The 23413-nt window shown below is 43.4% G+C and overlaps 1 protein-coding gene across 1 annotated transcript in view; it reads right to left on the bottom strand.

Moving 5' to 3' along the window:
* The window catches only part of LRIG1 (leucine rich repeats and immunoglobulin like domains 1), a 122543-nt gene that overhangs the window by 57049 nt on the left and 42081 nt on the right, over window positions 1–23413 (bottom strand). Inside the window, exons 2-3 of the mRNA XM_033141261.1 lie at window positions 9841–9912; window positions 2171–2245 (exon numbers count right to left, since the gene is read on the bottom strand). Of these exons, the coding sequence (XP_032997152.1) occupies window positions 2171–2245; window positions 9841–9912 (147 nt within the window). The remainder of the gene's footprint in view (window positions 1–2170; window positions 2246–9840; window positions 9913–23413) is intronic.

Genomic DNA, 23413 nt, shown 5'->3' with positions numbered 1-23413 from the left:
TTGTATTTGTCTTCCTTCTTTTATTCCTTACATGGCATCTTATTGTATTACAATTTGAATTATATAGAATTACAACTGTAAGCCCATCAAGTGGTCCGCCAAGACCCACAGCAATTTCCAAGTAGTTTGGGAAGTTTGGGAACCACTGATGTAGATAATAAATCACTGCCACTGAAGAATAAAAGGTAGTTTAAGCATTCACTCTGGTGACAGCAAAACTTTAAACTCTGCAAAAAATATATATGGAGAAATAAAGCCGGAGACATCTGAGCCTTCCTCTGGTTTGCCCTTCAGCGGTGGCATATTGGGGCAGGCGGTGGGGGGAGCAGCAAAATACGCTCAAAATAATGGACCCTTAAGCATCTAGATTTGACTTTGTTTTCTTTGAAATATGAACTATTTGGGGAGGAAGGGGGAGGAAGACATGATCGCAGCTGCCAATTTTGACCTGAAAGATGGAACTCTGCAGCTTTCCATATTTTAGCACAGTCTTAATGGAAAAGTAGGAATGCAGCCAATTTGTCTTGCTCTCTTATGTACTCCATGTAATTTGTGGGGGATTAAACAAATATATCAAGGTCACTTCACTTCAGTCAGAAGCGCACAATATTTCACAGGCTGTAGGAAGCCTTAAGCTAGGACAGCCCAGCACTGGAAATGTCTAACTAGGACTAAAGTTGACAGCGGTGGCTAAATGTGAGGGAGCTTAGCAACGATGCTGACAAACTGTGCCCTTGTGCAACTATCTTATTAAGAGCCCCCCCCCCCTTTTTAATAACAGTGTTCACTTTCACGCCTACTGATTGATTTCATGTTGTGTTGCAGGAGATATCTCAGCACTATAAACAAATGCGCTAGACCACAGGCAATACAACAACAGTTAAACCCAGGTTTCCTCAACTTCGACCATCCAGATCTTTTTTGGCCTGCAATTCCCATGATCCCTAGCTAGCAGAACCAGTGGTCAGGGATGATGGGAACTGTAGTCCAAAAACAGCAGTCTCAAAACATCTGGAGGGCCGAGGTTGAGGAAGCCTGGTTAAACCTAACGGCGGAACCATGGCATCACAAAGTAAACATGAGAACAAGCGGTGATGCAGCAACAACACTTGGTCATCTCTTGGGAGGGGTGTGTGGATGTGAACAGGCCTATGCCTCAGTCATGTGACACACAACAGTGGGTAACATGGCCAAGTCTAGGTCTAAGTTCCATACCACGTTGAGTATACAGTCTGGGCTTGATGGACACCATGTATACTGCACGTTCCACTCCAATATCATATTCTCTCCCAAGACCTTGGATGCCTCCTTTGAGGAACTGAATAACAACAGCCACTAACCAAGTATGAAAATGACTGGGCTCAACTGCAACCTTCAATCAATATAGGGGGCAAATGGAAGCAACATCAACTTTATATTTCTGAAGCTTGTTGTCCTGCTTGCTATGAATTTGGGCACCCTGAAGATATCGTAACCCAAATTCTTCACGGCGGTTCCCGAGAAAAAGGAGCAAGCTTTCATCTATGTTTCTCTAAAGTGGACACCATTTTGACTCAAGATGGTGGACATAGCCTTTCAAGACTGCACTAATGGTAACCACCCATTTCAAAACCGCACAAGTTCTTTGGGTTTCTTAGAATTCCTGAGCATCGTCGGGTACAATAAAATCTGGAAGTGCACAATGAAGGGCAGGAATACGATTAGGGTGGCAGCAGCAATGAATCTATGGAAATGTGTTTTATTGAGGTCCAAAGTTGATACTGCTTATCTTTCTTCAGTCACATATAGGTGAGAAAAGCTCTGAGGGAAATGTCAGAGCTCTCCCTTTAGATCAGGGATGGGGAACAGATAACCCTCCTATATGCTGTTTAACTCCAGCTCCCATTGGCCCTACCCATCATGTCAATGGTTAGGGTTCATGGGGGTTGGCCCAACAGCAGTGTTTGGCCTTTCCATCAGCCCCATTAAGCATGGATGATGGGAGTCAAAGTTCAGCAACATCTGGAGGGCCACACCTGTTCAACAGCATGTTTAAGAGGCAGGAACATAGGGATGGGAAACGTACATTGAATCCAGAGTGCTCTAGAAACTTCCAGCTTTCTACGCACGCACCCTGCACAGATTCCTGAAAGAAAGACTCTATCAACAGGCATGTTAAACTGAGACTTACAGGTACAGAGAAGTTATGTGGGCTGAAGCTGCTCCCAGGGATGGAATGGCTGTCAGTTCATTGTTATTCAGATACCTGGAAGAAACAAAGAACAATAATTTTAAAACAAAAAAGCAAAATGGTACCTATGCCAGCCTTTGAGAAAAACAAATTACAAAATCTCATCAGGCCAACACATTTATTATTATTTATTAAAATTGCATACCGCCCTTCATCCGAAGAGCCGTGTGTGTCTGTGTGTGTGTGTGTGTGTGTGTGTGTGTCGCATCATAAAAATTCAAAATGCAAACACAAAATACGTAAAAATAATAAAATCAAAAGAAAGAAACAAAGAACCTTCCTCCCACATACACATTTAAAAGGCCATATAATGTTTAATCTACCCAAGGCCTGGTTGAAGAGAAAGGTTTTGGCCTGGTGCCTAAAGATATGTAACAAATGTATTTTAATATTTGTTGGAAGCCACCCAGAGCGGCCGGGGAGACCCAGCCAGATGGGCGAGGTACAAATAATAAATTATTATTATTGTTATTGTTATTGTTGTTGTTGTTGTTATTATTATCATCATCATCATCATCATTATCATTATGGCACCAGACAAGCCTCCCTAGGGAGAGCATTCCAGAAACAGGAAGCCACCACAGAAAAGGTCCGTTCTCGTGTTGCCACCCTCCAAGACCTCTCGTGGAGGTGGCAACCAAGATGTCATAAAATAACACACAAGTTTTTGAGTACACAGAAATCATTGCATGTTTACATAACGAGCTAGGAGCCTTCTAGATTAGGTTCATGGGCTATCTAGTCCAGTATCCAGGGGCCAATCAGATGCCTGTGGACCAGATGCACGGAAAGGTGGAGCTGAGCACAGCAGCCCTCTCCACTGGTGTCCAGAAACATTACTGCTTCTGACCATGAAGGCAGAACACAGCCTTGCCCTCCAATCCTCTTCTAAAGTCATCCGAGTTGGCAGAAATCACTGCCTCTTGTGGGAGCAAATTCCACAGCTTAACTATACGCTCCGTGAAGAAGTACTGTCTTTTATCTCTCCCAGAGGCGGTCGTCCAACAGTGCAACCAAGGCCAATTATGCGCTATCTGAAGAAGTACTTTTAGATGTCCTGAATCTTCCAACATGCAGCTTCATAGGATGTCCACGAGTTCTGAAGTTATGTGGAAAGGGGGGGAGGGACTTCTCTCTCTCCACATGCCTCATTTTATACACCTCTACCAAATCTCATCTTACTCACCTTCTCTCTAAACAAAAAAGCCCCAAGTGCTCTAACATTTCCTCACAGGGGAGTTGTTTACCCTCTAGTCTGGATGAAGGGATTCAGAGAACCTTTTGCGCACTATTATACACTATTGGTCGCAACTGCCCTGATGTGAATTTAAAAACAAGCAGCTCTGAAACGAGGTGTGCCCATTTGGCGAGCCTCAGATAGTCGTTTTGCTGTAAGGATGAAGCTCGTTTTCGGCTGTCATCATCAACAACAACCTGCATTACCTTGAAGCCTTGATTATTTGCAGAAAACTATTCGTTCGGCGCTTCCTGTATCTTTGCAACTTTCCAGCCAAGTCTCTGCCAAGAACACTTGTAACAGAAACCCAGCTGCACATTCCATGCCTACTTCAGTTATTGCTAAGACATATTTATGGAACGGCAGCACATGCCAGGTCCCCATCAAGGGTGGCCAAACTGCAGATCACGAGACACATTCAGCTCCCGGAGCTCCTGTTCCCGTATTATGCATGCAACCTTTCCTGTTTTTTAAAAGGAGGGGAGAATTGCAACCCCATATGGCATCTTACTCGTGAGCTTAATCAAAGGGGGAGTTACACACAGCCAAGAATGTGTTTGAGTAGTAGTCACAAACTCTTGTGGTATCTGACAGAAAATTCGGGTGGAGGTGGCTGGGGAGGGGGCTGTATGACTAACTATTGGTGTACAGGGGTACCTCGGGTTACAAACACCTTGGGTTACAAACACTTTGGGTTACAGACTCCGCTAACCCAGAAGTAGTACCTCGGGCTAATAACTTTACCTCAGGATGAGAATAGAAACCGCGCACCGGCGGCAGCAGGAGGCCCCATTAGCTAAAGTAGTACCTCAGGTTAAGAATGGTTTCAGGTTAAGAATGGACTTCCGGAATGAATTAAGTTCGTAACCAGAGGTACCACTGTACGTTGGAAGGCAAAAGAGATCAGAGAACCATGCAGTCTAGCAATCTTCTCCGCATGGCCTTTCCACACGTGGAGGAGTTCTTGTGCCCCCCCCTTCAAGTGTTATCCCATTAGCAGGGTTCTGAACCAGCCCTGCCACTTGGCAGAATGAAAGCAACCTGCTTTGGGAGGCACCATGGGGGGGGGGGAGACAGATGAAATCTGGAACTGGTGTCTGAATGGGAAGGGAGGGTTATGCCTGATCGCAGAAAGCAAAGTGTCTTGGGCCTACGCCAGCTGCATACAGTCAGTGTTGCTCTGCCTGCACCCCGTAAACACGCAATTTGAGACACTGACTTGAGCAACTTGAGTGTCAAGAGTCTTCATGTTTAAAGTGCTCAACTATGACGCAAGCAGGCCCCTCCCTTTAAAAGCCCCCTTGGTTTCAACAGGAGAGTTTGAAGCACAAGCTTAACTTTACCGTCGGGAGAAAAAATCCACAGGGCTTAACACTGCACATGAGCCAAAGTCAGTCAATTTGAAGGTTGCAATCCAAAGCTCGGTTTTTCCTGGGAGGAAGCCCCATTGAACTAGCAGTACTTACTTCTGAGTAAACATGCACAGGATTCCAGTGCAAATCCTGCTTATTTCAAAGGGAAATGGGCATGTAAAGCGATCGTGACTTTTTAAACGCTTCATTTCGGCTGTTACTCATCGCTCTAGTTGCAAGGGACGTAGGCTTCAAAGTATACAGGGCAATAACTGGTGAAATCTTAGGAACCCAGGAGAGGGAAGGGACCAGTGTGGTGAGCCACTGTGGTGTAGCGGTTAAGCATTTCGGGCTAGAACCTGGGAGACCAGAGTTCTAATCCCCACACAGCTATGAAGCTCTCTGGGTGACCTTGGGCCAGTCCCTCACTCTCAGCCCAACTTACCTCACAAGGTTGTTGTGAGGATGAAATGGGGGAAAAGAAGAACCATGAATGACACTTGGAACTTCTTGGATGAAAGGTGGAATATACGTGTAATAAAATAAACAAACAAACTAGAGTTCAGGGTGTCCATCACATATTTTGCGCTCTAGGTCCCATCGTCCCCTGAATACGCTGGCTGGTGATTAGGGGAGTTATGAGTCTAGAACATCTAGACAAGACCAGGTTGGGGAAGGCAGCCTGCTCCAACTGGTGGCAGCACTCTGGGATCTCAGGGAGAAGAAATGACATGGGACCTTCTGGATGCAAGACACATGCCCTTGTACAAAAACAAACTACAGTCATACAGTACCTTGGAAGTCGAACGGAATCTGTTCCGGAAGTCCATTCGACTTCCAAAACATTCGGAAACCCAAGCGGAGCTTCTGATTAGCTGCAGGAGTTTCCTGCAGCCAATGAGAAGCCGTGGAACGTCCCTGTCGGATGTTTGGCTTCCAAAAAAAAGTTTGGGAACCGGAACACTCACTTCCGGGTTTTGATCGTTCAGGAGCTGAAAAGTACGAGTTCAACAGCCAAAGTACAACTGTAATATGTTTGAAATATGCTTATTTGCCATTGGAATCTATTTGTCTCAATCAGGAATCCTTTTTGTACAGGCTTCCACATTCAGAAGCAAATCTTCATGCAAAGCTGTATCTCCTTGTCTTTAGGTAAAAGGCTGAAATAAGCTATATATTTAAAAATCCTGTTAAGAAAATAAACTTCTGGAAATGATTTGAATACATTTGCATTCAAACAAAGGCAAACTAGGATTATGTAAGGGGTGTGTGTGGAATGACTGAATGAATATGCAACTCTTTTCTAAAGGGGTGTGTGTGTGTGTGTGTGTGCACAGAATTTGTTAAGACAGAAGCTTCACAACTTGTCATTCCATTGCTACGCTACCAGACAGAAGAGAACATCCGTCTCAGTGGCACAGGATTTAAATTCTGTCAGTGAGTAGAGTGAAAGCTGATCTGGGTCACATAGCATGCTCTGTTCTTGGTTTAAAAACCCCTTGTTTGTGTGTCGAATTAGTCAATTAATTACCATAATAACAGTTGCTTGTCTGGCAGCCTGAAAATTGCCTAAATTTCCTGGCCTTCACCCTCAGACCAGCAATTAAGGAGAGCCGTGGTGGGGAATCAGAGGAAATATTTTGACTTTCTGCCTCAGAATGCTTAGAGCTTCTAATTCTAACAAGGAAATGCCTATTTGGTTCTCATTTATTTACCCTTTAGGTTTTCAGATCAGCATAGCTTAAAAGTTGTTTGTTTGGATTTATGGCTCATGATAGCCTAAAAGCTCTAGGGAGATAAGTCTGAAGAAAGAGAAAATGAAGGCCTCATGTAAACAAATTTCAAGTCTCTTTCCTCCTAATCTCTTTAAGACAAGCCTGTCCAGGTGCTTAGAAAGTTGAGGCAATTTAAATCTGTTTTAGTATTTTAACTATCCTACGGTTGAAAGTGTGGTTGTGATTTTTTCTTTATTTTTATTTTTGATCTTTATGTAAACCGCTTTGAGGGTTTTTTAAACAATCAAGCGGCGTGTAAATTTTATGAAATGAACAAACAAACAAACAAACAAACAAACAAACAAAAAACTCCCTCAGAAGCTTGGTGCTTAAAAATAAACAAATAAAAAAATCCTTCAGAAACTTAGCACTCAAAAATCCTGCTTGGGATATCAAAATGGGCTTGTGCTAATGCGAACCAAGTCTTCTAAGTCAAGGAAACTGCCCCAAGGACCGCCACAGGTTTGAAAACCCTGGGAATAGTGCACAGTGTCCTGAACCATGTAACTAATTTTCAGTAATTGCTCAAATAATGTTTTAAAGACATTGTTGCTTCAATCCAGCTCTCCCTTGCAGGTGTATGCATTATACATTCTGTGCATGAAGCATAATTAAACTATAGAATTCAATCCGACAAGAGTCAGTAATGGCCAGCGACTCGGGTGGCTTTTAAATAAAGAGGATTAAACGATTTTACTGAGGTGGAGGTTATCGATGGCTATGTTCTACCTCCGCTGCCAGAGGTAGTAGGACTCTTAATACAGGTTACTAGAAATCACAAATGGGAAGAGAGTGATGTTGCACTAAGGCTCTACTTGCGGGCCTTGGCCACTGCGAGACCAGTGTGGCTAACTAGATGGCCCAGCGCCCTGATGCAGCTCCTCTGGCCATATAGACGCCCTTGTCTGTGAAAAGGATCAACTGTGCACAAAGGGGCACATACACACACAAAAATCAAAATATATGGGGAACCTTGTTTGCGGAGGAGCTCCATGTGAGCACTGCAGCACATATGGTGCTTTTGACTGGCACAAACGGCTGCATTCGTGGAGGCTACAGAAGTGGAGAGGATTTTAGTTGCGTCTGACAAACAGGATGGTGGTGCAGGGCATGGGGGGGGGGGGTCGGTCTGTAGTTTTGTCAGAACTTGGCAATCTCCCATATATCCTAGAGCTTGGGCCACAAAAACGAACAGTCTCAAGACTCCGGTTGTTATTTTACTTTGTTCCAACAAGACGTTTTGTTGTAAAGTGTGTTGGGTAAGTGGCTTTGGCATCTGGTCTCCAATGTCCCTTAAAAAAAAAACCCAAACACACATGTGCAAGCAGGCAAAAGGTGACCACTAGCCGTCTGGTTGGAAGCTGTCTTCTCTAGCCCCTTTGATCGCACTCCTCTGTGCGGTAAAGAAGGGGAGGTGGGAGTGCCACTCAGTATAAAATATTTACAGCCCAGTTGCCAGGCTAATGTCATGCTGAAATGGATCCTGCTCAAAAATAGCACAGTTCTCTTGAGGATTCGCTGAAAGGCACTTAGATTTATTTATTTATTTTTACTCACTCTCTTTTTTTGTAAAAAGAGAAATGTTTGGGAAAGAAGCTTTACTCAATTTGCTACTCATTTCTTTAAAAAATTGATAGCAGAAAATCAAATCTCTCTCTCTCTCTCTCTATATATATATATATGAACAAGCATGTTTTTTCTGATCTATGAACAGAACACTGTGCTTCCTTACACTAGAACCCCATATACATAGTACAGGGGTACTATGGCAAAGACAATTACCTCCACATTCAGGTGACACACACCTGGTCCTGCAGCTTCCTATGCTGCACATCAATGGCTGTCATAACTTGGCTTGCGCCCCTCCGGAAACTGTTGGGACTTCCAACTCCCATCTGCCTCACCCAGAAAGGCCAATGGTCTGGGATGATGGGAGCTGTAGCCCATCAACATCTGCAGGGATGCAGGTTCCCCATCCCTACGTAAGTGATCCTAAAGGTGACAGGGGAGAGACGGCAAGAGCTCAACATGCGGGTGTTGAATTTAAGTGGCCTCCCTGGGTCATGCGCAGTGTGTCTATGGTGGTTTGGCAGCACCTCTCCGAAGTTTCAGGCAGGAGGTTTTTAAGCAGAGGTTTGGATGGCCATCTGTCATAGATGCTTCACTTGAGATTCCTGCATTGCAGGGGGCTGGACTAGATGACCGTCAGGGTTCCTTCCAACTTTACAATCCTACGATTCTATGACATTCCCAGACCTACTTGGGGCTGTCAGGGATTGAACCTGAAACCTTCTGCATATAACAACAACAACAACAACAACAACAACAACAACAACAACAACAATTTATTATTTATACCCCGCCCATCTGGCTGGGTTTCCCCAGCCACTCTGGGCGGCTTCCAACAAAATATTAAAATACAATAGTCTATTAAACATTAAAAGCTTCCCTAAACAGGGCTGCCTTCAGGTGTCTTCTAAAAGTCTGCATGCAAGGCAATTGATCTACCACTGAGCTACAGCCCTTCCTTACATAAACCTAATGCCTTTTTCGCAGCCTTCCACCTGAATATAAGCTACAGTAAGAGAAATGGACCAAGATCCGGTATGGGAATAAACTTTTACAAGCAAACTTAACATTTCGCTTTTCTTTCCTGGCTTCCACTACCACAAACTGGTGCCAAAGCTACTAAACCCAAAATCTCCACCTTGTCTCGCAGACGAGCAAACAGAAGGTGGGAGGAGAACGAGTTAATAATTTTGTAGTACAGTACACTACTCCTTTGTTTCCCCGAGAGATTCGGGGGTGGGGGGGAGGTTAGCATCAGATGTCACAGCTGAGCCCATTCCGCCTTGCCAGATGAAAGTGTATCCACACAGCCAGGTGTGGTTACCTGAACTACTCTGGCTAATTCCAACTATGAAATGCACAGGCAGAGTGGGGAAGAGATAAAAGGAGGCAGACAAAACATCAATGATTTCCAATAAATGTATTGCGGTTTAATTGAGATGTTGTGTTCCGCTAATTGACTGCTTAATTAAAAAAGAAAAAGCACACAGGTAGAGTATGAAAGAAGAACAATGGCTCAGATTTAATCTGCTGATGCAAGCTAGCAATACAATGAAAGCATGTCATGGGAAAAGTATACATTTTGCTACTGCCATCCCAGCCAGAATCGAAGTGAAGGCCGGGGGGGGGGGGGGGAGAGAAGCCAAGATTAAAGTCCTTTCTGAAGGAAATACTTACACTTCCCGTAGGTTTGGCAGGTTAGAGAAATCAGAAGGATCAATCTCCGTCAACTTGTTGTGGCTCAGGTTTCTGTTAAAAATAAAGAGACAGTCGAATCAGCATACCTGGAAGTCACTTCACTCAGCAAAATGTGGGAATCTTAATTATTAAGGGCTTGCACAGCAAGGTTAGTTAGCAGTGTTTTATATACGGGCATTTACCTGTGAGTGCACGGAGAAGGGAAATGCACTCTCTGCTCACCAGATTGGTCCTTCTACAGAACAGGTGGAGAAGCAGGCTCTGTTATTTGAAACCGGTTCAATACCCAGCCACCTAAACCTAAGCCTAACATTTTAAAAAGTCTTTATGGCTCTCTCCAAAAAGATGCTCAAGTCTCTCACCGAAGGGAGCATGATCATGCAACTGTGAAGCTGCCAAGAGCATAACAACATAAGAAGATAGCTCAGTCGTAGAGCATCCGTCTTGCAAGCATAAGGTCCCGGGTTCAATCCCCGGTATCTCTGGGTAAGTCAGGAAATGTACCCAACTCTGGAAAGCTCTGGAAAGTTTGTGTCGACGATACAGACCAGTGCTCTTACTCAATATATGGCAGCTTCCTATGTTCCTAAGAGTCCTGCCTAGAGCTGATAAAATTGTCCTTCTAGTCCAGCAACTTACTACCAAAAGTGGGCATCCTAAAGCTTTTAGGAGGCTCAAGCAGGTCTTTGCCTCCCACACTAGTAACTGGTATTGAAAGGCTGACTTCCTCTGAATGAAATTCCATTTAGCTATCATGGCAGATAGCCCTTGATAGACGTATTTGTGGACTGTTTACCTATTGCCCTGTATGACAATGGGATCAACCCAGAGCAAGACCTTCGGGGAAGATCTTAAAATTCAGCCTTTGGTGAAGGACTTTGTCGAAAGCTTACAAGAAGTCCACAAATATGTCTACCAGATCACCCCTTCCTATTGAGAAGAACTCCAAAAGGTTGGAGAGGCAGGGATTGCCTTTGCAAAAGCCATGTGGATTCTTTCCCAGATGTTGTTTCTTCTATGTACTTCAAAATTCTTGTTTTAATAGTGCTTTCCATCATTTACCCAGGACAGACATCAGACAAAACAGGCTTGCAATTTCCAGGCTCTCTGCAAATCCCTTTTTTAAATTTTGTGTTACATTGGCAACTTTCTAGCACTCCATCATGGAGACCAATTTTTGTGATGGCCGCATATTTTTGTTAGAACATCAGCTATTTCCCATCTGCGTTCCTTAAGAATTGTTGACCTGGTGATAAGTCCATTTAACTTCAGGTCATATCTCCAGCAGGGAGGGGGGAGTCGGCCAAGCATCTATCAAACTTCTACCACAATGAAGACCAAAGACAAAGGTGTAAACTACATGATTTCACTGTCAGAGCATAGTATGCAGGAGATACTGAAAGAGTGTCATCATCTACCTTAAAGACAGCAGGCATACAGGAAAAGAGTCTCATTAGTATGCTGGCACCAACCAGAATTTTGCTATCTATCTATCTTAAAAGCTGCACAATCATGACATGACTGAGACAAAGATTGAGCCACTCTTAATTTCAACACTATAATGAATTTCAACTGTAACGGGCTTGGGCACAGGTGAAGGGTGCTAATGTTAGCTCTGAAAGACCACCGTGCATGCAGGTCAGTCTATGAATCAAGGATTCTATGTCTGTAATTACTTAGAAGTGAATTCCCCCTGTGTCCAGTGCTGCTTACTCAAAGATAAGTGTTTAATACAAGCATTTGACTCAAAGGATAGCCAACGTGGTTCCCTTCCAGATGATCTTGGGCTCCATCTCCCACCTCCCAGCCAGCATGGCAAATAGTGAAAGATGATGGGAGTTGTAGTCCAACAGCATCTGGAAGCTACCACACAAACTACTCCTGCAACTTGCTGTGCCACCTACTAGAATTCATATCCAAGGTTAATTCCCCCCCCCCTACCTCAACTAACTTGGTCAGCCATAACAAAAGCTAGAGGTCAGATTTCCAAAGGAAAGGCTTTTAATTCCACCAGGCAAAGAGTGGTTGCTATCTCTCCCCCCCCCCCCCCCCGCAGTCAGTCCCTTTTCTCCACCTTCTACTACCTTTTCGTCTGGCCAGTGACAGCATAACTTCAGATTTTCTGTTAAGTGTGACATGCTGAGCCAGTCTTATTCCCCCTGGTATGAAACAATAAATCCTTGTAGACTAGGGCAGCAGGAAAAAGAGAGAGCAGCAAGGATGATTGAAAGCAAGGTTAAGGGATAAGCAACTAGCTTCAGAATTAGGTATCTTCAGAACTGATAAACTTAAGTTATTTTGCAAAATGTTGATCCACCAGAATGAAATTTAAAGTAGACTGCAGTGTAATACTGCATTATGCCTTCTGGTTACAACTCCCAACTTCACCCTGCATTTCTGCCTTCTGATGACAACTTATCAAGTGCAGGAAACAAACATGCATATCTTGCATTATTTAAAAAATATATAATATCCCAGGTGCCCAACAGTGGGTGCTGCTGCTGCTGTTTTAGATCACCTTGCAATGGAAATCCATTACACCAGCATTAATGCCAGAAGCTGGCTCAAGGCACGGTGGGGAAGGGGATTTACGTATGTCATTTTCCCCACCCCCCATCCCATCCATACTTCTTGTAAAGGACGTTTCCTCTCCAGGCCGGAAGCAGGTAGCACTATTATGGCCCGCAGGATCAGGCCAAAGACCCCTCTAGTCCAGCATTCTGTTCTCACAGTGGCTAACCAGACGTATATGGGGAGACCCCAAAAGGACTTGAGTGCAACAGCACTTTCCCCAGCAACTGGTTTATAAAGCCATAGTACCTGTGACAGTGGAGGTAGAACACAGACACCATGGGTAGCAGAATTCAGAGAAATTTCTATATGTAACAAAAGATACCCGATTACTAATGCTCTCCAAGGTGCTTTGAAACCTAAATCAATACATCCCAAGAAATGAGAGTGAACAAAAAACCGCAATTTTTCCAGATTACGATGACAAAGAATGCCTTCCTCAAATGCATATGCACAAACCACAAAGTCAAGTCTGAGCTCGTCAGTGAGACAAAGAGGGAAATGGGCAGGTAAGGGAGCATATCAGCCCCGGAGTCAATAATTCTCCCCAAAAGAATGCACAACATGAGCACAGAGTGAGACACACTTGTGTAAGTAATAGCAGATGTTCCAAGAGTTGCAGTTTCATTCATATGTCTCACAGATCTGAATGACTTCATTAAGCTCCAAGGTTATAAAAGAAACAGAAATGTTTGTTTGTTCCCATAAAAAAGGTGGAGGGGCTTCTTATATTCATTTGCCTACTTATATATTACTAAAATTAGATGTCCTGATCTCAGTCAGAGCACTCTGTGTAGGGGGAATAACAATCCTAAAGCAAAGCAGTAAAAATCATCAAACTAAGCCTCCCAGACGCAGGTTCTAGCCTGTAAAATGGGAATAAAATAGTGGCATGGCTGAAAAGGATTCTTGGAAGAAAAAGACTGTCATATCTTTCTGCAGAATTTCTACATAAAATTATGCCAATAACAGAGGAGCTAATTCTAGATGCCCTGTATTCCTATGAGTAATTACAGTATGAGATGAATTTATCTCTTTTATTTTTCATTTGAAGACAACCAGGAAGTCAATACAGCATGTAGACACAAACAAATCTCAAATCTTGTATTTCTTGTACAAAATGCATGGATCCATAAAGTCATAGTTCTATTGGGTTTTGTGTTGTTTTTTTAACTCAACAAGTTGAAGGTTTCATCAGATTAGCTCACAGACATGTACCCGTCATTGCTAATTCAGCAAACTTTATCCAAAACTTTTTGGCACCTTTTCCTAACAGAAGAGAGACAGCAAAAGGGGAGGGGGGGGAACTCTAGGAATGTCTGTAAATGCCAAACGCAGCTTTCATTAAACACTTTGTCAGCCTTTGTCCTAACGCAACTTTTCACCGTTTCACACACAAAAGGAACCAAAGGGCCCTTGAACAATCAAAATCTCGCAATAGAAATTCCTCTGGCTAATCTGTTGAAAGATAGCTGCCTAGTCTGCAGCTTTACTGAATAGGCACCCCACCCAACCCCAAAAAACAATCTCCTGCAGATGCTTTAAGCATGGCAAAACAGAGCACTGTGCACACATGGCTGGATCTGAATGGAACAAGGGAGGGGAAGTCGCTGAGTTGCTTATGAACAGACAAGTGCATAGTGGAAAGCCAACAAGAACCCCTTCTTGGAAAAGCTTTTTTTCCAAACAGACTGCGGCTGAACATTGAGCCTATTAAACCAGTATACAGATTCTGAGAGGCCAGATATGAATTCCCTTTCCCACTCCCTACTGCAGGGTAAAATCGGAAAAGGGGAAGCTGTAAGGAAAGCGAGTGTGCCTTTTGTAAAAATAATAATAATAATTTTTTAAAAAAATCTGTAGCATACAGTAGTCGAACAAGCTACCCTCAAAAAGTTTCCTAAAATGATTCTATGTGCAGCATTTAAGACAGATCTGCTCATGGGGAGAAGTTACCTAAATTGGCCAAATCAGAATTGTTGGAAATTGCAGGGTAACAAGAAAAGAATTGGTGCTCCATACATTTTAGACCCTAACATTGGTAAGAAGTTACATCACGTAATCAGGTACATGAAATACCAAGGCTGATGAAAGTTCGCCTTAGAAAATAAACTTGCTGTTTTCCCTCTTCCCACAATATCCTGCAATGCACTTTCCTGCGGTTTCCTGCATTTCTACTAGCCAGCTCCGTGCTTAAACGCTAATCCCACAATAAACAGTTGCACACTGATTACAAGGGAAAAAAGGACTCGGTGCAAAACTGGAGTCTCCTTTTTTTGTATTAAACATGTAACTATGGATCCAAGCATAGAAGAGGGCAGTGAGATGGCACTGGCTGCCTCATCCCTCGGCAGCTGCACACTGAGCACAAAATAAAGAATAAAAAAACTGATCAGCATCTGATCCAACCCAGCAGAGGTCCTGTCATTCTTAAACTGGTTCAGGAACTTTGGGACTGGAGAACAATAAATTCTATGGATAAAATGACTTCCTCCAGTCCAGTCCAGTGGAATGAATCCACAACCAGAGCTTCTGAAAGCCTGTGTTGAAGTAGAGTTAAAGCTTCACTTTTTACTAACAAAATATCCCTGAATATGTGGATAGGAAGCAAGAAGGAGGTTTCAATTCCGCCCACTGTCCTGTTTCATATAGTCCTTTTTCCAGTATCCTACAGGATCTCTACCCCCCCTTTTCCATATCTGATTCATTTTTTCTTCCACTTGTTGTTGTTGTTCAGTCGTTCAGTCGTGTCCGACTCTTTGTGACCCCATGGACCAGAGCACACCAGGCACGCCTATCCTTCACTGCCTCTCGCAGTTTGGCCAAACTCATGGTAGTAGCTTCAAGAACACTGTCCAACCATCTCATCCTCTGTCATCCCCTTCTCCTTGTGCCCTCCATCTTTACCATCATCAGGGTCTTTTCCAGGGAGTCTTCTCTTCTCATGAGGTGGCCAAAGTACTGGAGCCTCAACTTCAGGATCTGTCCTTCTAGTGAGCACTCAGGGCTGATTTCTTTAAGAATGGATAGGTTTGATCTTCTTGCAGTCCATGGGACTCTCAAGAGTCTCCTCCAGCACCACAATTCAAAAGCATCAATTCTTCAGCGATCAGCCTTCTTTATGGTCCAGCTCTCACTTCCGTACATTACTACTGGGAAAACCATAGCTTTAACTATATGGACCTTTGTCTTCCACTTACCAGAGGATGAAAAAGCTAAGTGTTTGGGATTGTATTCTTCAGACAGCACATAATTCATGTATGGAACTTACTGCCACAAGACGGTAACCACAGATGGTCACCAAAACATAGATTAGACTTAGGGCAGATCCACACCTTACATTTAAAGCACATTCCAATGTAGCTTGCCCTACCACCCCCAAGCTACAATTCCTAGGAAGTCTTAAGAAACTAGTTCCCTGGCGTCTTTGGGGGAAAGATGTACCAGTACTTTAAACGTATTTTGAGTGTACTTTAAATGTATGGTGCGGATCGGCCCAAATTCCTGAAGGATAAGGCCTCAATGATTACTTGTCACAATAGCTAAAAGGCTGCTGGACTAAATTGACCTTAGGTCTGGTCTGGCAGAGCTTGGATAGAGGAAGCTGTCTTATACACACTTAGACCATTGGTCTATCTAGCTCCATGGGTCCATCTTGTCAACACTGACTGACAACAGGTCTTCAGAATTTCAAAAGGGAGTCTCTTTCCAGCCCTACCTACTTGGAGATGCCAGGGACATGGGTGGTGCTGTGGTCTAAACCACTGAGCCTCTTGGACTTGCAGATCAGAAGGTCGGTGGTCTGAATTCCCCACAATGGAGTGAGCTCCCGTTGCTCTGTCCCAGCTCCTGCCAACCTAGCAGTCTGAAAGCACACCAGTGCAAGTAGATAAATAGGTACTGCTGTGGCGGGAAGGCAAACGGCATTTCTGTGCATTCTGGTTTCCGTTGTGGTGTTCCATTGCACCAGAAGCAGTTTAGTCATGCTGGCCACATGACTTGAAAAGCTGCCTGTGGACAAACGCCGGCTCCCTCGGCCTGAAAGCGAGATGAGCACCGCAACCCCACAGTCGCATTTGACTGGACTTAACCATCTAGGGGTCCTTTACCTTTTACCTTTACCTGCTAGGGATTGAACCTGGGACCTGCATACCACAAGCAGGTACTCTCCCACTGAACACAGCTTACTCAGTCGCTTGCTACCTTGATGCTTTGTCACTAGGGCTCAGACACTCTATCTGTCAGGATTCATGAAAATTGTGTGGTTTTGTGTGTAGGTAGGTAGAATTTTGTATAGGAGCAAGTAAGGTTTGTAGAAGGAACAAGTGAAACCCACTGAAGCACAGGTGCATCTTTAGAACAAAATGCCTTATGATTCTGCACTCCAAGGGGACAAAGCAAGACCAAAGAGGGAAGGCTTACAGACAAACCTAAGAAAAAGTAGGTATGGAATTATACTACGAGAACTTCCACCTCCTGTTTTGCTCACAATAAAACAGCCCAAAACACAGGCTGCCATTAACTGCAAGCTACAAAAGACATCTCATCAGGACGCCACGCTCCTCTGCTTCAGAAACCAGAGCAGAGTCAAAGACTCCATTGTGCGGCAAACAGAGGCATACATTTGCCCGTTCTTAATTGCAGCAAATAAAGTGAAAAACTGCTAGTTCTGTTAATCTGCATTGCCTAAAGAAAATGATTTCTATTCACCCCAGTGATGACTGGCAAGCAGGATGAGGAACTTGCGGGGGGAGGGGGGTTATCAGCAAAGCTAATAAAGGAATGCCCATTCAGAAACCTCCCTGCTGCATGCCCATTCAGTTTGCAAAGCACACAGCAACCTGAATCTGTTGCAGCTCTGTTCCAAAAGGTAAGGCACAATGCTGATAATATCTGTCAGAAGGCTGCTTTCCACCACGAACCTCTAAATGAAAAAGAAATTTGCCAGATTAACCACTATTGCATCATAAATAGTGACACAGTTCAGGAGGGTAAAGGGGGAGGGGAGGGGAGCTGAACCATTTTGGTTTTGATTGTGCAGAAGCTACCCCCATAGACAGGACGTCTGATCCTTATGTTAAAAACAAACCAAGATATCCAAACCAACAACCAACCCCACAAGAGCAAAATGAAGCCACCTATTTTGCAAATAAATTTATTTCACAAAGCATAGTTTAATCGTTACAACACTGCACAACACTGGCAAGTCAGAATAAAGCTATTGTCTTGAGTTAGAACTGTGGCCCCAGCCAAAGTTTTCTCCAGTCACTGATTATGGACTTCTGTGAAAGTGAAACCACAAAGCAATCAATCATTATTACCCTTTTCGAGAGCAGGCACTGTACTTATTAGGAGTGTTTATTCATCTTTCTGGGAGCGACTCTCTCTTTCTGGTCTTAGTTAGCTATTAATACAGAAAGGTCTCGCCTGTGCCCCCCTCCCCTCCGCAAAAAAATAAGAAGAGTGGAATGAAAAAAACTCACAAAATAAGACTGATTAAAATTCACAACACTTATGGGGGGGAGGTATTTGAAAACAAGATTTGGGGAAACAGCTTGCTGAAGTTTTACAACTATAAATATACTGTCTTGTTCTCAGCTTGATTGGCAGCTGTGATAATCTTCAGAGGCCCTTCTCATCTCTGCAGGCAAAGCAGCTAGTGACAAGGTTGCTTCAGTGGTGGCTTCCTAGCTATGGAACTCCCTCCCAATGGAGTTCTTCCTATTACCAACAGCATCGGACGAAGGCTGCCAAGTTCACCATGGCTTTTTGCAGAGGATTTATGACTTGGGCTGTAATTTTTAGGAGCTTAGCTTGTGTTAGCATTGCTGTTAGCAAATGGCACTGCTTTGATTTGCGTTTCCAATACAGATTGCATCCGTTTAAGGTGGGAGTCCCTGAAATTTGTAACACCTGCACCTTTAATATGGTGCTTTTTATTCTTACTGAAAACACCTTATAATTCACCCTTCTCTGAGGCATCCAGGTAAGAGTTTATGTACACTTTGCTGGAGAAATGGCTAACCTTTTTAGCTCTGAGAGCTGCATTGCCTTGAATCAAATCCTCTGGGGGCCGCATGCCAAAGCTTCTGCCAAGGACAGGATATCAGATAAAGTCCCATATATTACCAAGGAAGTGACTGACTTTTTTTATATAAAAAAATGTTATGCACTTGAAAGCTCAGCTGATTGCCAGCATTAAAGCATGAACTAAACTGGAAATGCAGCACTTTTTGTTGCTTTTCTTCCTTATTATTTGTGGTCTATTATTTCAACCTGAACAGATCTTATGGCCGTAATAAAAGACGGGCTGACTGTGATTGACTTGCTCTTTGTCGCTGCGTTCTCATGGCTTCATCCTTTTGCTTTGACTTCTCTCAGCTTATTAGCCTGTCACTTTGCGGCAGAACCGCTTTAAATCAATAAGTACCGGTTGATGACTTGACTTTTGTTTGTTTATGTGTGCCAATCCAGGCAATTTCTCATTTGGAGCGTGTCACTCTTTCTATTTATTTAAGACTTCCTACCCCAATTTCTTTAGCCAAAGAAGGCACCCAGAGCAGCTTACGAAGATTAGCAGGAAGACAGTCTAGGCCTACACTCTAAAAGACACAAACACGGGAGGAAAAAAGGAAGAGGAGGAAGGGGGGAAAGCAAGCTCAGGGATCAGTTCTTAAAGCGGCTGTTCTTATGATGACCAGCTAGGGTAGAAACAGATCAGATACTGTAATGCAAGGGCAGCCACTAAGCAACAGGTTCAGAGATGGCCAAAGGCAGCTGGTCTCTCACCCAAGGAAACAGAATAGGCCCGATTTTCATCTCTCCCTCTATTCTGCAACCTAATCCAGGCTTTGTTGTGGTGTATGATGGTGAAATTTAAAAGGTTTTAATGGGACACCTGTGGGCCTGCAGCAATGTTGTCCAATGCCTCATGGTGAGCCATAAACCACAGCTTACCATGGACAAGGCCCTGTGTACTTGCATGCTGCCAAATCACTCTCTATTCCCTCTCTGGAGTCAGAAGCAATAACCACAAGCCTGGCCTTGCTTTGGGATGTGAACCAGCACTGGCGGTTTGTTTCCCCCCAAAAAAACAAACCATGAGCGGTAGGTAAACCAAGGACAAACCATGGTTGTGACTTGTTTTGTCACAATCAAACCATGAGGTTCACAAGCCATGGTAAGCCCAGGCTCTTGGATTTGTTGCTCTTGCTTCCAAAGGCATGGACACAGCAGTTGTTGAGTACTGAGGAGAAATGAGACAAAAAGTACCTGCAGCATATATGACAATGTTTTAAAACTCTACTTTGCTCCTCTTCATGGTGATCCACACCATGAAGGTCTCATCTACTTACCTAACCATCTGAATATTTCGACCCCACTTGAGAATCCCAGGAGGAGTACCCAGAGTGGCCAATAATTAAAAACATAAACTAAATGTTAGTAACTAATGCAGACCAATGCAGAAGAAGTAACTTTAAACATCACAGGCAGGGTGCATAATGCCTGTATCAGTGAAAGCTAGCTTAAATTAACACCAAAGATAGCACTATACTAGTGCATTCTTCAGTACCAATTCAGACAGGCCTGAACCCCAGCATAGCCCTGGGCCCCATTTGCAGTATTCATTTAAAGCAGCATTATTACACTGTAAACTGTCATGGCTACCTGCAAAGAATCTGGGAAATATGGTTTGTTAAAAGTGCCGAGAGAGTTGTTGGGCAACTTCTACTCCCCTCACAGAACTACGATTCCCAGAAGTTGCTGGGAAGGAGGATTAACCATTAGACCACTCTGGAAACTATAGCTCTATGAGAGGAGAGCAGGGGCCTTTTAAGCATGGGTAGGCAAACTAAGGCCCGGGGGCCACATCCGGCCCAATCGCCTTCTAAATTTGGCCCACAGGCGGTCCGGGAATCAGCGTGTTTTTACATGAACAGAATGTGCGCTTTTATTTAAAATGCATCTCTGGGTCATTTGTGGGGCCTGCCTGGTGTTTTTACATGAGTAGAATGTGTGCTTTTATTTAAAATGCATCTCTGGGTCATTTGTGGGGCATAGGAATTCATTCATTCCTATATATATATATATATTATATATAGAGAGAGAGAGAGAGTGTGTGTGTGTGTGTGTCCGGGCCCCCCACAAGGGACAGTGGATCAACCCCCTGCTGAAAAAGTTTGCTGACCCCTGCACTACCCAGAGTTCTTCTTTGGCAGGAAGGCATGACGGTTTAAAGAGGTATGATACTGCTTTAAATGTATAGCGCAGCTGGGGCCCTGGTCTGTAAACTCTCTCCTTCCCACCCCCATCCAGGCATGCCACAAACCATTAGTCCCTGTTGCATTTGTGGTACAGATTGGCCACTCATGATTTACGCTGAAAACCACATACCATAATAAACGGCACATGGGGAGGTACAAGGTTTTAATCCCAGTCTCAAAAAAGACACAGTCTTGTTTTTCTTCTGGTTTTGTTTTTTCCATTCCCTCTCCTTAAATGATGCTCTCTCTCTCTCTCTCTTGCAATTATGAACAGGACTTTGATGACCAAACATGTTTGTTGTGATTTTCTCTTATTAAGAAACGAAACCCTAATATTGGCAAGTTTTAAATGGAGGTGTACAGCTTCTACAACCATATACCTTGTCTCCTTTTCAGAAATCGGAGCCCAATAATGTAGTCACAGTTGTGGTGGGTTTTTATTACTAATAAAGCACCAGGCAATTTAAAGGATCCTGAAAATTTGCACTTGTAAGGAACCTTACTAATTTCATCCCCCCGATGGTCCCCCAGAAAGCCTTGGGTTAAAAAAAAAAACTGCTAGAAGTAGAAAGCTCCATGAAGAGATAGAGTTACACTAGAAAAAGAATTTTCTCAATATGTATACTAATAAATTTTGAGCTTTCTGTTCTTTACCTTCCTAAGGGTCCTGGAACTACCAATGTGACTTTTTCCCAGTTGCTGTTTTTCCAAAGGGGATTTATATATTTCCATTTACTCATTTATCCTTAGGGGGCTTTTCATCATATATCTTATGTTTATGAGCCTATGTGCAATATAATGAACAACGTCTGCATTAATCAACTTCATTCTTTGCATTCTGGGAGTTAGGTAACAGATTAGATAGATAGATAGATAGATAGGACTACTGTAACCTGTAACACAATGTAGATAGGGCATCCCTCGCGACTTGTCCAGAAGGCTGAGACCAGGTTGCTGAGTGGAGAACCTGCACACACACACACACACACACATTACTCTTGAGCTGAGGGAACTACACTGGCTGCCAATGATCTACTAGGCCATGTTCCAGGTCTTGTTATTGACATACAGAGCCCTGAGCAACTTGAGACCAAGGGATCTGAAAGCCCAACTCCCCCTATTCAGACCTGCTCAACCACTTATGGATGATCAGGGGGAAAGTCTGTTGTGATTTTATGCCCTACAAACTATTGTATGGCAGTGACCCAGAAGTAGAGTTTTCCATGGTCCCCCTGGCAGCTGGGAAAACCCTTTCCTCCCCAATTAATGAAACTTTTATCTGTTTCAGGTGTCTCCTGAAAACATATATATTTTGCTGAACCCTAAAGCTGTGGTGCTGTGGTCTAAACCACAGAGACTAGGGCTTGCCGATCTAAAGGTTGGCAGTTCGAATCCCCGCAACGGGGTGAGCTCCCGTTGCTCGGTCCCTGCTCTTGCCAACCTACCGTCGTAGCAGTTCGAAAGCATGTCAAAGTGCAAGTAGATAAATAGGTACAGTTCCAACGGGAAGGTAAACGGCGTTTCCGTGCACTGCTCTGGTTCACCAGAAGCAGCTTAGTCATGCTGGCCACATGACCTAGAAGCTGTACACCACCTGCTCCCTCAGCCAATAAAGCAAGTTGAGCACCGCAACCCCAGAGTCATCCGTGACTGGACCCAATAGTCAGGGGTCCCTTTACCTATTTAAAGCTGGTTTTCAGTACCTCTGTTGCTGCATTTTATTATTTTAAATGCCAGTATAAAACCAGGATACCTGGTTATGTTATGTTTCATTATATATCACACAGATACTTAACAGCCAAAAGTCTATAGATTTCTTTAAAAAAAAAAATACACACACTCAGAAGAACTCCATCTAATATTCTGAACACCAGTTCCCCTGAATAAAATAATCATCCCACATACTCTTTAATCACTATTGTTCAGACCAATCATTTTGTGGAATTATCACTTCCCACTCCTTTTAAAAAAAGAGTAGCAATACCACCGCACACAAAACCAGCATAAGTTAGCTGCGTAAGCTACTGGAAAAAACCATGAGCTGAGCTTGCGTACTCATCTCTGTAGTCATATCTCATGTAACACAATGAAAAACTTGCCGTCTCGAAAGGCAAGTTTTCCTGAATCACAATCTTTCCTTTTTATTACCAGCTATTTAACATTTCATTTTAGCCCAAACTAATTTGTAGAGAATTTTGTGCCTTTGCTTCCTTCAAAGTACTGTGTTTAAAAAAAAAATCCTGGCAGCACATCAGCATAAGATAAATCAAGTTAAAACAGGATCCATTTAGCAGATCAGAAGTTGAATACTGGCTTGGAAACCTAAAATAGGAATGCAAGGGCTTCCCCTCTTCCCCAGCCCTTTCTATATTGAGTCATCCATTTATTTTAAAAATGTCAAACCTGATATATAGCAATATAGATACTACCTAGATATACCTTGAGGGATCTCGACACCTGTGTGTGGGTGTATATATCACAAGCATAAATTAGTTAACAGATCGTTTGTCATTGCAGCTGTTCTCTGATATCTGATCAGGACTGGGTAGTTTAAAATAAGTATTAAAAAATCAGCAGGATGTTAGACCCCAGATTTCATGGGAGATAGCCACAGCAGCACAAAATTTTAATACTGTGTGGGAAGATAATATAGGAATTCTAGTCTGGATCTGTTTTTAGGAGTCCCTTGGAACACACGTCTCATTTTCGACACAGGT

Source organism: Lacerta agilis, chromosome 2, assembly GCF_009819535.1.
Source record: "Lacerta agilis isolate rLacAgi1 chromosome 2, rLacAgi1.pri, whole genome shotgun sequence".
Classification (NCBI taxonomy): domain Eukaryota; kingdom Metazoa; phylum Chordata; class Lepidosauria; order Squamata; family Lacertidae; genus Lacerta; species Lacerta agilis.
The sequence above is the reverse complement of the archived record's forward strand: the minus strand, read 5'-3'. Positions and strand labels throughout refer to the sequence as shown.